General features: G+C 42.4%; 1 protein-coding gene across 18 annotated transcripts in view; it reads right to left on the bottom strand.

Moving 5' to 3' along the window:
• FGGY (FGGY carbohydrate kinase domain containing) overlaps window positions 1-16,006 on the bottom strand; it is a 697,591-nt gene that overhangs the window by 8,224 nt on the left and 673,361 nt on the right. For 16 of the 18 annotated variants that reach the window (XM_045064615.1, XM_045064604.1, XM_045064608.1 and 13 more), the window contains 3 exons: window positions 5,368-5,429; window positions 2,266-2,394; window positions 1,293-1,514 (listed from right to left, as the gene is read on the bottom strand). In XM_045064615.1, coding sequence (XP_044920550.1) covers window positions 2,283-2,394; window positions 5,368-5,429 — 174 coding nt within the window. In that variant the 3' untranslated portion in view covers window positions 1,293-1,514; window positions 2,266-2,282. Of the gene's footprint in view, window positions 1-1,292; window positions 1,515-2,265; window positions 2,395-5,367; window positions 5,430-16,006 lie in introns of those variants that run through there. The other 2 variants (XR_006601768.1, XM_013055641.2) reach the window with 2 other exon arrangements.

Genomic DNA, 16,006 nt, shown 5'->3' with positions numbered 1-16,006 from the left:
CTGACTGACTCATAGTAATTCTTCCCTCTACTTGCTGAAGCCTATATGTCCTCTATCCAAACTCATCTGACTTTCGAAGGCTCTAGACTCAGCATTAGTAGTTACTCGTGGGTCTGAGATGGCGTGTGAGTGTGTGTATATATATACATTATATGTCTGTGTGAGTTTATGCATGTATTATGGTGTCAACAAAGGAACTCTTTTTTGTTTTGTTTTGTTTTCCCAAATACTTGTCTACATCAAAAGCTTTTAGCCATTATGTTTCTTTAGTTTCCTTTAATCTGGAAACTTTCCACAGCCTGCCTTTGTCTTTATTACACAGACATTTTTGAAGAATATAGTCCATTAAAAAATAGAATGCTGCCCATTGTGAATTTGTCTGTTTTTTTTTTTTAAATGATTAGATTCAGACTATGCATTCCTAGCCAGACTGTTGCTATGACCTCAGGCTCTCACATCTGGGGGCACGTGATATCCATCTACCCATCTGAAATTAATTTTGATGACCCAATCAAGATCCTGTCCCATTTCATCCCAATATAATTAATGTCATTTCTCCTCTTGTAACTAATAAACTATCTGTGAGGAGACATTTTAAGACCATGCACACACCCTGTGACTTGTCAAAATTCCCTCCTGGATCCGTTCACAACTCCTACCTGTACCTTTTTTTTTAATATGAGGATTGCAAGATGAGGAGTCTGTCATTAAATGCACTGTCTGATTCTAGTCTGGATCCTGTACAGGAAGGGAAAAACTGCCCTAAAGGACTTGGAGTTACTGACGAAACTGGAATACGAACAAAAAATTGAATCAAAGTGCTCTATAGAAGTTAAGTCTGTGGAAATTCACTCTCAAACGACTCCAAAATTCATATATACAGACATGTGTGCATACATGTGTGCACATGCATACACATGTGCAGAGAGAATGTACACACGATAAAGCAAATGGGGTGAAATGTAAAAGGTAGTTGCATGGGTGTTTCTAGTATCATCCCTACTCTTGCCACCTTCTTGTAAGTCTGAAATTATTTCCAAAATAAGAGGTTGAGAATAAGCTTTTGGACACCTACAAAATAAGCATTAGATGGCCTACCTACAGCCATGCAAGTCTTTCATTCAATGGCTGACACTCAGCCACCAAGTACGAGCTTCACCTGGACTGACTGAGCCCCAAGGTCTAGCGGCACAGGAGACCCTGGGACCCTGTGTGAAACTTGTGTCTTTCTGGTGGTTTCTGCAGAAACTGCCAGCTATATAATGGTGGTACTTTGAAATGGAAGACTCTAGTTCTGGTTGTACACGTCTTGGTTGTCTTTATTAAAAGACAATACAGAAATGATAAAGCGATACCTAAAGGATCTCGAATGTAAGATGAGAAGACAGAGGTCCCCGAAGGACCTTCTGGCACCGACACCTGCAAGGTCTCTTCAGTCTCCTTTCATGATCGCTACGTATTCCTTCTGGTGCTCAACCAACTTCAGGAAGACTTGGTATTTCTTGTCATAGTATCTGTGGGAGAAAAATGAGTATGCTGAATGGTCTCAGACCAAACCGTAATGCAGCTTCCCCTTATAATCAGAAGAACAAGGATGTAGCTCTTTGGTTGTGCAGACATCTCCCATTTTCTGAATGCTGAGAGCATCCCGAGCCATGGATCCTCATGACTCACAGCTGTTATCTGCAACCTACACGGGCTGTTATTATCCTCGTTGTAGAAATAAAGACATTTGCTCAGACAGGCATACTGAGAGTCTAGCTCCACACTGGCCAGGCTGGAATGCAAACTGAGGTCTGTCTGACTTCATAGCTTCTGCCATGACATACTAAAAGGGCCCAGGCTCAACACAGGCCCTTTCTCACTGCCAGCTTCAATAAGTATTTCATATATGAGTAGCCCAGGTTTGATGACTGGTTTAGAAACCACAGGCTGACCAGGGATAAGAATGAAGATTTTCATCACCCTTTGTGGATTCTACACCCGTTTCCTTTGTAATCCACAGCAACGTTTCCTTTGCAGACACCTTTATCTGGGAGTAAAACCCCGTGAAAATGTCCCTGATGTTTTCCCTCTAGATGTGCCTTGTGGTCCAGGCACCCCAGAGTGGACCCTGCCCTCCCTCTACTCTTTGTCTGGGTCCCGGTAGACCTGTCATCCCTGAACCTGTTTGAATGAGATATTGGCCCTGAGACAGAGGGCACAGCAGCCTGATTCTGAAAGGTATAATAGCAGCTAGAATAAGTTATAAGTGAACACTTGCACCTTTGTCCTTACTCCTCTTAGGCTGGGGGAGCTGACGTAGGGTGAGGATTGATGATGCCAGTTGAGCATGTCTCAGCAGATTCTGGAATGGTCTGGAAAGAAGTCCTCAGGAAGGAGTTTTGATGTAAGCTTGTGAATCAGAAGAAAGAGACTGCAAAAGCAACCCTGGGTATACACGGGGACTTCTTATAACATGCAAAGCTAAGTAGATTAATATGAGATCTACCCAAACCATTCTTATGAGCTGTAATGGGGCCAAATACAGAGTCAAGAGGTGAACTCTGAAGCCTGGGTTGAATCTCAGCTTGACCAATACTAGCTGTGTGACACTGGGTACACTACTTAAACCATCGGTGTCCAAATTTCCTTATATACATGTGGATGAGAGTAATTATAGGAGCTATCTCAGCAGAGCGGTTATGTAAATTAAATGAGGTAATGCAAGAAAAGTACTTCAAACAGTGCCTGGATCTTAGTGAGTGTTATTAGTACTAGTTACCGTCACTACATTTTTAAAAAAAATCCATATTCCAACAATATCATCAACCTTGTGGTAAATAATTTCTACTAAAAGCTGCTCTATGAGCCTTGAAATTTATTAATCCTAGAATGATTTTTTTTTTAATCCTAGAATGATTTGAGGGACAGAAATTTTATCCTTCTAATGACACTCTATGATGGTTTAACATTAAGTACTTCTTACATTATATGAGATGGATTTTGGGTTGTTTCTGGTTATTGAGTCTTAAGAATACTCTGTATATCCTACGTATTAAGTCTTTGTCAGATATATGATAAACAAATATTTTCTCTAATTCTGTAGATGACACTATCTGTTGATAGTGCTTTTTAAAGCACATTTTTTTTCCCCAGGGCACTTTCAAGTGGCTACTGTGAGTGCACAGATAAATTCGGCCAGACATAAGGCTGAGATTTGGGATCTTCCTAAAAAGCACATTGAACCATGGTCACCAGATTATGCTCTCTGCAATCCTGAATTTTAACATCCACTGCATCCCCTTGCTTCCAAATTCTCCTCACACTCAGTCAGTGGATTCTGTATGGCACAGACCTAAGCCAGTGTCTCATACAGAGAGTAATGTGATTTGAGGTAAGGAGATGCTGAAGAGAGTCATTCTGAAGGAAATGCCATCATTCTACTGGCAAACCTTGGGGCTGCCTGTAGATGGTGCCAGAGTACCACGTGTACTGCCTCCACAGAAGAGAGCTCCCAGCGGACTGAGAAGCTAAAGATTCTTTTCAAGAGAACATGTGGATTTACTGAAGGAACTTATAAATAGACATCCCTCAAAAGTCTTGGGAGGGTCAGCAAAGAGATGGAGAAGAATAATCTGTTTCTACAAAAGAAGGAAGCTGCTAGGCTAGGTTCCCAAGGCCATTGGGAGCTCAGACCTCTCCATGTTCCTGACTTGAGTTTCCCCCAGGTAATGGCCTGCTTCTCTGACCCCTATATATAGAGGGTTTTACATGCAAAGGGTTAACAATCCAACTCCACTTGGAGACCTTCTTTCAGAAAAGGAAAAGAAATTGGATTGCTTTTTCATGGACATTTCCAACTCTGTTAAATACCAATCATGCTTTGGTGGGATCAATACCTTTGCTGTTACAGAAGGTGGAATTTGTTTTCATGCTTAACTTCAAATACAACTGTAAAGTCACTTGCACAACTGTTCTCCATTTTTATTTTAAAAAAAAATGTTTTTTAAAGGATTTTATTTTTTAAGTGATCTCTATGCCCAGTGTGGGGCTCAAACTCATGACCCCGAGATGAAGTCACATGTTTTTTAGACTGAGCCAGACAGGCACCCCTACCTTTCCATTTTTTAAACTCACTACTTATGGCTTAACACAGGTCTTTTTCATCTGTCACTAGATTATTGCAAAAGCCTTCCATGTGGCCTCTCCTTTCCCCTGTGGGCCTTCTAATCCATCCTCTCAGAGGGATCGTTCTAAAATCTGCAGCTGAACGGGTCTATCACTATGTAAAGCTCAGTATCCCCAATCTGCCCACAAGGTGAGGTCTGAGGTCTTCAGGAAGGCCTCAGAGAGTTCCTTATGAGATGACCCCCTCCCATAATCCCTCCCCAGTGTTTTACCTCCTGCCTACCCCCATCTCATACTTTGTATTTCAGAATTCTGAACTGTTTATAGTTATCTGAACATGGCATGCTGTTCTCACCTTTATAACTTAGCATATGTTATTCCTTCCAGTGAGCACGTCCTCCCCATCTCTTTTAAGCATTAAAGTTAGTGAGACTTCATCTCCTCCCCAAAGTTTTCTCTCACATGGTCACACTGCTTTCTTCCTTGGGCTACTCTGTTACCTGGTAATACTTCTATTGTAGAACTTATCCTTTCCTTCTGAAATGATCTACGTGCACACATAAGATTATGTCTCAGTCTCCTGTAAGCCCTGCTTATAGGCAAATTAGCATAATGCTGTGAATATAGCAGGAGCTCAAAAAATTAGTATTTTGTGGATTAGGGTTGAAATACTGATCAAGGGGCGCCTGGGTGGCTCAGTGGGACCTCTGCCTTCGACTCAGGTCATGATCTCAGGGTCCTGGGATCAAGCCCACATCGGGCTCTCCACTCAGCAGGGAGCCTGCTTCCTCCTCTCTCTCTGCCTGCCTCGCTGCCTACTTGTGATCTCTGTCTGTCAAATAAATAAATAAATAAACTCTCAAAAAAAAAAAAAAAAGAAATACTGATCAAGGTCATGTTAAGTCCTTAGTGCCAAGTGATGCAAAGGGCAGAAGAACAGACAGATGTTACTGTGTCCTTTGGTGGAACCTATAAGCGATCCCCATTTCAGAACGGAAGCTCAGATGTACTGCTAATGACCTCTAGGGGAAAGAACCCTGGCCTGGGAGTTCAGAAGTCTGTATTTGACCCCCAGGTCTGGCCCTACCTAGCTCTGTGACATTAGGTAACAAAGTGACGTTACCTCTCTGGGACTTGGTTGTATCAGCTATTAAATGAAAGAACTGGATTCCTGGCCCCCAAGGTTTATTCTAGCTCTCCAGTTACATGTCTTTGTCCTCATTCCTCAGCACGGTGCATATAAAAATATAAGCTTACCTTTTATCCTCAAGTCTGGGAAATACGACCTTCCCAACTTTGCTCATTCTTGCCATTGCCTCCTGTCGAATGGAAAACAGAACACAAAGAGCTGAACTGGAAAGTTAAGATCAAAGCAAGAACATTCTAGTTAGAATTCCCTCTCCCTTAAGATATTTAGTGAGTCCATTTTTTTTTTCAACTTACTCTCTTTGATAGTAAGAATAAAACCCAATGAACATTAAAAGTTACACCTATGACCACACAGCCTGGGCTTAATAAATGATTCAGTCTTGAGGGCTCCGGGGCCTAACCAACCTCAACGGCAAGGCACTTTTGTGACCACCTGCAGGGAGTGGGGAGAGGAACTTAATTAAGTCTTCTTGTTACCTGGGCATGAAGGCTTCAGAAGGCAACATAATCAGCCACTAAGTGCATTGTTTACTTAAACTCAAGGTAACTACAACTGAATGGAAAATGGAACCCACTTTGCACCTGCTCTCTAGGATAACATCCTTAAGACCTCTTCTGTCAACATTTAAGTTCTTTTTCCTCAAACTATGAGCACAGATGTGAGGCCTCTGGGCTGAGTCTGATTTACTTGTCTTTACAATGGGGCAATGGAGCAGACAGCGAATGGCAGCATCTGGGTGGATGTGGCTGGTGTGTGTGGCACTGAGATCAGCCACAGTTATCATTATTAGAAGGCTCCATTATCAGAAGGAGAGGGTTAGGTTTCCTTGGGCAGTCTCCCCAAGCCAGTAAAGCAATGGAAAAGTTAGGGGAATGGAGTGGCCTCAAACTTTGGAGTCCGACAGACTTGCCTAGGGAGAGGGCAGGCAGTGGGGAGCCACAGTAGGCCCACCTGAGGAATCGTTATGGAGCCCTAATTGTTAAGGGTATAGTTATCCAGGGTTCACATAGGTATGACCTCTCATTATATTTATTAATTACTCAATATGTACCAGACATTAGGTTAGATTTGCAGAAGACATACTCTTTGTCCTGGGGAAGCTTACATAGTAGCTAGGGAAGGAGTAATTTATACATTATTTATATAAATTTATTTATATTTACATAAATGTACACATTCTGTTTATTATTTACAACTGATTCCCCTCTGGTATGCCCAGAATTTACTGGTTTACGTGTTCCTTCCTTCTCACTCCCTGCCCTCCCCAGAATGGAAGCTACTTGGGGCCAGGCACTCTGTCTACTTATTGCTTACCCAACATCTAGAATCTCCATAAAATAAACCAAGCCCCTTGTATGTGTCAAGAGCAGCACTGAACAGAAAACAGAGATGGAGACGGCATGGGTCCCTTCACCATAGGGAAAAGACATTTACTGTGATCAGAATAGAGGGTGATAAACTTTGCTTTGTTAGAAATAGATAAATTTCTTTTCAGTAGTTATTCAAGGGTTAGGAAACTTGGTATCGTCTCATGGGCTAATCACTTATCCATACTGCCGCTCTGGCGAGGATGCTCTACCAACTTTTCCCCAAGGATGGCATGAACATTCTGAATGAGTTCTCTGGTTTCCCAGCCCTCAACGGATTTAAAAGTGCTGACTAGGGAATCAAAGATGCTGACGTTAGCAAGCACAGTGACAACAGAAAGAAACAGCAGTTTTAAGAAAGGAGGAGATTTTCTAAATTATGAAAAACTACTGGAAAGGAAACCAAGGTTAAAAGAGCTGGAAAAGGACAATCTGGGGCCATTTTGTGGAGGGATAAACAGCCAAACACATCTTGAGGTTGCTGCCGTTCCAACTCACAAGGATATTTGAAGAGCTCTGCTCACCCTGTATTTTCCTTCACAGACTTAAGTTTTGATTCCCTTAAAGTAAGCCTCACTCCATCTTGTGGAGATGGGCTCAGCAATGCCCAGCACTAACTCTGCCCCTCGTTCTCTTGTCCTGTCCTTGCTTTTTTTTTTCTGAGTAGCACTCTTCAGGGTTTCCAGAATGGTTCTGCCTCTTCTCGCTCCTTGGAATCCTGAAAATGGCCTTGGGAAATACTCCTCTGGGTTGAGCTTACGCCTCAGCCTTAAGACGACATTCCAGGACTGCCTTCCAGGGTGGGACCCAGGAAACTTGTCTCATAGAAGGTGCTCCACACACGCCCCTTCCCTTCCTGCTGAAACAGATGTGTGGACACATGGAAGATGGTAAGGCTTTCTTCCTTTCTTCACATTACCTTTCCTGTTTTTAAAATAAATTACTGAGAAACAAATAAAGGCACTAGAGATTTCAAAGGTTTAAAAAGAGGTTCTTTTGTTCGCTTAAAAAAAAAGCACAGATTTAAACATTAAACTTAGCTCAGGTATTGACTCCACTGAGGAGGCTTTTTCTGACTCATCTCTGCTGCCTGCCTCCCACCAAGACTGAATTATTTGCTCCCACAGCAACTCGTGCTATGCCATCTATCCTAGCGTTTATGACATGGCACCACAATTTTTTGTTAGCACACCAGCCTCCCCAGCTAGACTGTGAGCTCCTTAAGACGGGAACTGTTATCATTATTTCCACTGCCAAACTCAGCATCTGGTATATCGTGTGCACTCAGGGAAAGACTATGGGATGAATGAACTTCAGGGTCATACACGTGACAGAATGCTAAAATGGAAGTTTTGGCTGAGATCTAAAGTTGACAGATAAAAGATACCAAAGCGAGCTGGAAAACAGACCACCCTGAAGAATTTGTAAAAAGGGTGGTTGAGGACCCATTAATCAACTCTTAAACCTTTTATCCACATGGAAGGACAGAAAAAGAGATTTTTTTGTCTTCCTTTCTTTTTTTTTTTTTTGAGCTAATTGTTGGCTTATTGTGCGTCAAGCTTACTTCCAGGGGAGGGCTGAGAGGAGCCTCCCTCTTCACAAGTCAAGAGAGCAGGGCTTCACTGAGGACAACAGGGAACGGATCTGCTGTATCCCTGAGGTTGTGGGACACTGTGGACTGAGTGGGATTCCCGTGTGGAGGAGAAGGGCTGGCGGCAGCTTCAGTGTGGAAGTGACGGAGCCAGCACTGGAATCAGCCAGCAGTGCCAAAGTCTATCAGACTCCAAAAGGCATGGCTGGTCCCCATGGACCCTAGGTGCCCCACATGTGGGAGAACTGTCATGGACTGTCTCAGACACTGTCTAATATGGCTACCGCATGAGGCAGAGGGAGTCTGCATGAAGAAGCTTGAGTTGACCTACTCAGTGTCTTAGGAAGGAAGAGAAGAATAAATAGTCTACTAGAGTAGCATTAACAAGGACAAGATACTGTATGTGGGAGATTTCCAAAAGTAGAGGATTTCCAGAAAAATCTTTGATGGAGCCTAGTTACAAACACATAGTAGGCAAAAAGAACTAATCAGATAAGAACTTTTTAGACCTCTGACCTCTCTTCCCATACGCCCTCCAACTACCTCAAGGAATAAGAAAAAAGTGAGTCTGCTAGAGAGGCTCTGTGTGGGGAGGAGAAGACTAATCCCAGCTTTGTCCTCTCATGTGCAGCAGACCCCAGCTGGGGAGTGGGGAGAAGCCTCATCTTTAGAAGAAAACTCATGTGATGATTATTATATATTCCTTGATCATCACATTTCTGAATTTGGGCCATGTCTTACAACTTAAAAAGGCCCTAAAGCTTGTGCTACCTAAGAATGACTTTGTACTTGATCTAAGAAAGCAATGCAACTACAAGCATTTTTAACCAGGGCAGAGAAAAACTTGTTCTACTGCACAACAGTGAGGGGACGGTGGGAGTCATAAACACAGTCGTTTCTCACTTCTATCTCAAGAACCGTGTTTGTCCTAAACACAAGTTATATGTGCACAATAAATACTGGATGAAAATACATTGGAATGTTAACAGGTTCAAGAGCATGGGTGGTAACTTTTTTTTCTCTTTTTTGTCTTTTCTAAATATTCTGCAGTGGCAAATGTGGATCTGATAATTTAAGGATAATAAAAAATACTGCATTCTAAAATATATATATAAATATATATATATATATATAATGCTTCTATAGTCACTCAAAACAACTCGTGTTCCTTTCGTATCCTGGGAGGCAGAGCTCATCACTGGTCCTGGACCCGATATAGAGGGTGCCCAGGGAGTCACTGCTGTCATCAGACACAGCATTGCTGGCTTTTTAAATTTCTCCAGATCACTAACATAAAGCCAAAACCTCAGGAACCCGCCGGCTGCAATAAATCTGGAAATTACCACAGCATAACAATATGAATTTATTATGGGAATGCTGACACGTGCTAAATATAGTCACCCCCCCACAATATATTTCTGTTCAGAAGGGTTTGTTTGAAGTTGGCCTCAAAATTCATACTTTTTGTCAGCAGGCAGGGGCTGGACAATCTTAATTTGCAGCACGCTACCCTCTTTGTGTGAGAGTCTAGACAGCACAATGAATACAGTGACTTTTCTCTTTCCTTTTTGCCCACACAATGAAAGCTTTTTACAAACAAAATATTTTGTAAAATCGCATTTTAATCACTTCTTTTCTTTCTCTCTATAAGGCAGCGCTATAAATAAACCATGAAAGTTCACATTTGATCGTCACTTCTGAAAGCAAGTGAAGGGTTTCTGTAGGAAAAAATAGGGGCCCTGTACCATGGTCATGAAAGATCGCATTCATGGGGTTTGACCCTGCCCTGCTGTGTCAAGGCCGCGCTACCACTCTGCAGGCCACAGCACCAGCAATCCCCAGGCCTGCGTGGGCCTGGGAGACACCCAGTTCTCATGTGTTACAGCCTGGCCTGGGAGCTAGCAAAGGGCTTGAAGCCTACACTGGGTGAGTTACCCAGGGAAATTAGGTTAAGGGAAGAAAGGGGCTCTTCAACACCCACAGAGAGGATGGGGATCCCCTGAGTGGCAGACACACTAATATTGGTAATGTGAGGAATGGGGGATCTGGTACCTTCTGCACTAGCCAGGGGAAGCGAAACAACAGCCTCAAGAATTTGGGAAGGCCATCAGGTAGCCTAGACCTAAGCACCAAAGGCCACAGCAAGCTTGGCAGTGTCCATAGTCACAGTCTACGGGGAAGAATGATTGGGACCTAGCCTGGTGGGAGCTATACCGTGCGTTCCCCAAAGGCAAGAACTGTGTTACTGCAGGTGTCAACCCTAGCTTGGTCCTCGTACTCACAGGTGCCTGGTTAATGTTTGCTGAGTCGCTGAATGAAAGGGTGAGGACTTTCATCACGGAGGCAATGTAAGATCATGTAAGCCAGTGTTTCCGAAACAGCGTATGCACTCCAGGGAGTGCACAGGAGGACCCATTAGGATTCCAGGAGAAAATACTAAGAGTATCATATGATTTCTAGTCTCAATAAATTAGTTAAGCTTTACCAGCATTGAGTACGCAGATCATCACCAGACTGGTCAGTTGGTCCACACACTGGGTAGACATGAGGCACGCAAGAAGCGTGAGGCTTCTTAAAAGCAGCACGGGATCTCTACACCACGCAGGGCAAGAGAGCACGGTGACTGCCCGTGTTCCCAGCATCCAGAGACATGTCCATGTTGTCACTTACACATTCCAGGCTACTGGATTTACAGGTATTACATAGTTTCATTTACATTAACCTTCACAAAATGGACAAGCAGATGAAAAAGATTTAGTCAGTGGATTAAAGGTAACAGTGATCATTCAGATCCAAGTAGATTAAAAAATAGTGACACTTTTACTTGGTACTAACTCTTCATATTACAATACAACAGCAATGAAGACCTGATCAGATAAGACAAGAACTGGGAAGAAATCAAAATGATCTAGAATACCAGCTGAGATATAAGTACACAGGCACATGCACAATCATTCGGAAGTCATCAAAAAACTAAAAAAAAATCATTAGAAACTCATCTGGCCATAGATATATAATAGACCTTGATGTACTGCATAGTGTTAGTATGAAAGTAAAGTAATAGGCAAGAATTGGAAATATTTTATTGCAGCTGTACTTCATCTGCCTTACAGTGCACGGAATCTACCATTACAGTAGAACACAACTATGCCTTTACATCAACAAGTTTCCATGTATTGAAGATCCAAGCTTGAACGTTTTTTGACTGATTGAAAAAGTGTGCTGTCCATTGACTTAGCAGCCAACTCCAATGGCCATTGCTATGTTACTGATTCAAACCAACATTTCCCAAGTACTTTCTACTCTTATGCTGTGCATGGTGCTAATGGCTTTATGTATGTGACCTTTTAAAGCCCCAACATGACTTTATGACATCGATATCATCATCTATCCCCACTTTATGAATCAAGGAAGGGAACACAGTACAAAAAGCCATAAAGCCATTTGTCCAAAGCCATAAAGCCAATATGCAGTGAACCAGAATTCCAGTCCAATTCTCAGTCCAGGCCATTGCTTAGTCCCACACACAGACTCAATGCTCCTGTCCTCCCTGTAATACAGAAAGCTTGGCCCTTGAGTGAGTCCCCTAAGCTTGAGTTCAAATCCTACTTCTGCTGCTTATTACTTGTGCGAATTTCCCGGGTGAAAAGTGTGTGTGTGTGTGTGTGTGTGTGTGTGTTTGTATGTGTGTGCACAATAAGCCAGTACACAGTCCACAGCACCTTTTTCCAGAGATGCTGACACATAGTTCTGAATACATGAATCTGCCTTCTTCACGAACTCTGAGTCATTTTACTGGAAAACAAGTTCACATGGTAAAGTGTGGGCTGAGGCACATGACCCCTCCATAGAAAAACAGAAAGTAGAGCAATGTGATTTTGTTCCTCCAACAAACATGAAGAAATGGCTAGTTGTTCTCGTATTTATTTTGTTTTGCTTTGCTTTTGGATACAGTCATCTTTTGACCTGCACCTGGTATTCTGTGAACCTCCAGACATTGATGACAACAATGTCAATTGAGAAGAAGGGATGAGAGGAAGGAAAGAGTGGGAGAAATCTTCATCATTCATCATGATGTGGAGACTTGCCCTTTGTAATTTTTAAGTTCTATCCATATATCTGTATACCCACCTACCTATCACATGTGTGCACACATAGGTCTTGTTTAGGGTAGAAATTACACAGGTATAAACATTTACCAAAATTCATCACAGTGTGTGCTTAAGATCTGTGTATTTCACTTTATGTATAATCTATCTTAATGCAAAAATTAGAAAAAAAATATATATGTATATATATATATACATATATATAAATGAATGTGTTGGAATATTCATATTTTTTGTAATTTTTAATTATATAATACCTTCCAAACAAAACAAAATCTAAACGCCCAGCTTTCCAATCTTGACTGCAAATACACCTCATATTAGCCTCCTGATCATAAAGGGGGACAGGTATGCCGAGGCCCTACAATGCTTCAGGAGATGGAGATGCTAGCAGAAAAGATACTGGGTTTTTGAGATAGGTTTGGCATTGTATCTGGGCTCTGCTAACTTAACAGATACGTGAACTAAGCTTCAGTTTTCCCATTTATAATGTGGGAAGAATAACACCTCTTTGCATTGCCGATGAAAATTCCCATATCCCACTCTCTGATTAACCTGGGCTAACTTGTCTCCTGATTTCCACTTTGGTCCCCTAAGACCCCCAAGCTCAGTCAGATTGATTTGCAGAAAAAGCAAATGTAGTGCCTTGATTAAGACAAAAGACTGACTACAGCAAACTGCCAGGGTTTGAAGTTGGGCTTGACCACGTACTGGCTGTACAATTGTGGACAAATGATTTAGCTTTTGTATTAGCCTCTGTTTCCCCTTCTAAATATGGGGACAGTTAATAGTATGCCTCTCCCTGGGCTGCTGTGAGAGTCACACGAGTTTTTCAGGTAAAGCACTTAGTACCAGTACATAGTAAATGCTCCATGCATTTTTACGTATTTATTAGCCTACTAGCATGTGGCCAGGAGTTGTTACTGGATTCATTCACTGCACTAAGAACTGTGCCTGACCTGAAGAGGGGATCAATAAACATGTTGAATGGATCCATGAATGACCTAAGTTAGATTCTGTCTCTCTGCGCTGTTTTTACACACAGTACATCTGACACCAAATTTGTGGTTTTTTTCCTCACGCCAATCAATTTCCCACCTCTTGAGACACCAACGGGGTGTCCTACAATTCAATCCAATTCTGACACCACCCAGAGTTGGCATTAGACTATAGACTTACGGGTTTGGTCCCACATGACTACCTCCTACCCTAGATGCCAGTCACAAGTCCCTCCGTACTTCTGACTGACTATGAACTGGGGGTTCCCGTGACCAGCTGTCCTATGTAGGATTGGATAATTTGCTAGAACAGGTCACAGGAAACCAGTTCACCTACTCTTATGGGTTTATTATAAAAAATGTGATTCTGGAACAACCAAATAGAAGAGATTCATAGGGAAGGTTTGGGGGATTGTGGGATGTGGAACTTCCATGCCTTCTGGGGGGCACTAACCAAAGCTCTCCAAACTCTGTTGTTCTGGGGTTTTTTATGGAGGTTTCATTACATAGGCTTGATTGATAAAAATCACTGGCCACTGATTGAATCAACCCTTGCGGAAGCTGTCCATGATTCCCAGCCACCAGTCATCTCATCAGTATACAAAAGACACTTTTTACACCAGAGATTCAAAGGGTCTCAGGAGCTGTGTGCCAGGAACCACGGACAAGGATAAAATCTTTAGTTTTTGTTCTATTACAGTTACTCTCACTATTAAACACGCAATGGACCGCTACTGCTTTTTGAATAACGTTCAGATTTTACAAAATGGCCTAGAACCTCGAGATGGTGCTTTGCTGTCATCTACAACCTTATTCCCATGCCCTCACTCACTGTCCTGCTCATACTGGAAACAACCAGTATCTTGCTATTGACTGAACAGGTCAAGCTTGCCCCTGCCTGCTCTTGCTCTCCCAGGAATGCCCTATCTCTTGGATGTTCGACAGCCTGCCTCTTTCATGATTTAGGTCCTCCTCAAATGTAATCTTAAAGTGGCCAGACTTTGCCATTTGTCTGAAACTTCTCCCAAACATTTTCTATCAGATCGTCTCATTTTCGTGTCTTTAAAACCCTTCATAGCACTTAGCATCACCTGAAATTATATGTTAATTTATCTGCACCCTCATTTACTGTCTACCTCTCCCTTTGTGGCCCTCACCTCTGCTCCTCCTTTCTGAAACTAAGCTCCACCAAAGCAGGGTCCTTGGCTTTCTTATTCTTTGATGTATCCCTAGCTTTTAGCAGGGTTAATATTAGTTAATTGTTAGCTGAGCATACATACTCAGTGAATTCTTATTTTAGCAAAGGCACTGTGTATGTCTCGCCTCACGTGATGCTCAAAACATTCTGTGACAAAGGTCTTGGGATTTAAGTTTACAACAGAGGCTCAAAGAGGTTAAGTGACTTGCCTACGCTAATAAGTAGCTTAGGTAGGATTTACAACTTGCCTTAACTCATGAATAATGCCAGGCCTATTCCTTAAAGAGCTCACAGTCAGTCCATAGGCAGATCTTCAGGTTAGTTCCTGATAACTTATCTTCCGCTGATGACAGTAGGGCCCTGCAAAACCCTAAAAGCTTGCTTTCTCCACAAAGACAAATTCAATTACAGCCATCAGCCATTATACTGTGTTTACAAAGGCAGGAAGGTGGATTTATTGATGTATAGAAAGACTGTTCATATTAATTTTTGAAACAAAATGACTGCCAGCTGTATGACCCTGAGTGAGCCCCTTCTCTTCCCTGGGACTCCCTTTCCTTATCAGTAAAATGAGGGGGTTGGATTAAACAATTCCTAAAGTCTTCCCAGGTCTGCAATCTGTTGGTACAATGCATGTAGCTTTTTAAAAAATTATCTTAATTTTTTTCAGTGTTCCAAAATTCATTGTTTATGCACCACACCCAGTGCTCCATGCAATATGTGCCCTCCTTAACACCCACCACCAGGCTCACCCAACCCCCACGTCCCTCCCATCCAAAACTCTCAGTTTGTTTCTCAGAGTCCACAGTGTCTTATGCATCATCTCCCCCTCCGATTTCCCCTAACTCACTTTTTTCTGTCCTTCTCCTAATGGGTCTTCTTTTGATTCACTCTCAGTTGACAAGTGAAATGGTGAACTCCCGGTGGTACATTTTAGTAGGGTTTTACTAGGTCCACTCGGAGAGGCAACATGCCCACTGTGATTCTCCAGCAAGGCGCAGTCTCATTCCAATTTCAGTCACATGACCCTGGGAGGGTTTCTACCATAGGGAAGGCTACCCACCATTGCTGTAGTATCTGGAGGCCAGGGTAAGTACTGGGGTCCTAATACATGGCGTGGCTGCAAAGCCCTTGGGTCTGAATATGAATGGCTGAGCAATTGCCCATCCTATTTACCTGAGTTTCACTCGCCTTCTATGGGTTTTCTAAAAGCCAGAATATCAAGCTTCTTAATATAAGCACCAGACAGATTACAGACTCAAAATTGCAAGCCATGACCCATCCAGTAATCTATTATCGACTTGGGAAAAAGGGTCCTGCTGATATTTCTGGCTGAGATTTCGGCAGTGGGCTGGAACAGAAACAGCCATAATAATAACCATCGACAATGACAACAACAACAACAATTAGTAGTAGGAGCTAACATGTACTGTTACTTCCTGCGGCTCAGAACAGTATTAAACACTTTACTTACTTTATATCC

The sequence above is a fragment of the Mustela putorius genome, unplaced genomic scaffold, assembly GCF_011764305.1.
Source record: "Mustela putorius furo isolate JIRA1106 unplaced genomic scaffold, ASM1176430v1.1 tig00003853_pilon_pilon_pilon, whole genome shotgun sequence".
Taxonomy (NCBI): Eukaryota; Metazoa; Chordata; class Mammalia; order Carnivora; family Mustelidae; genus Mustela; species Mustela putorius.
This window is presented reverse-complemented; position numbering and strand designations above follow the sequence as displayed.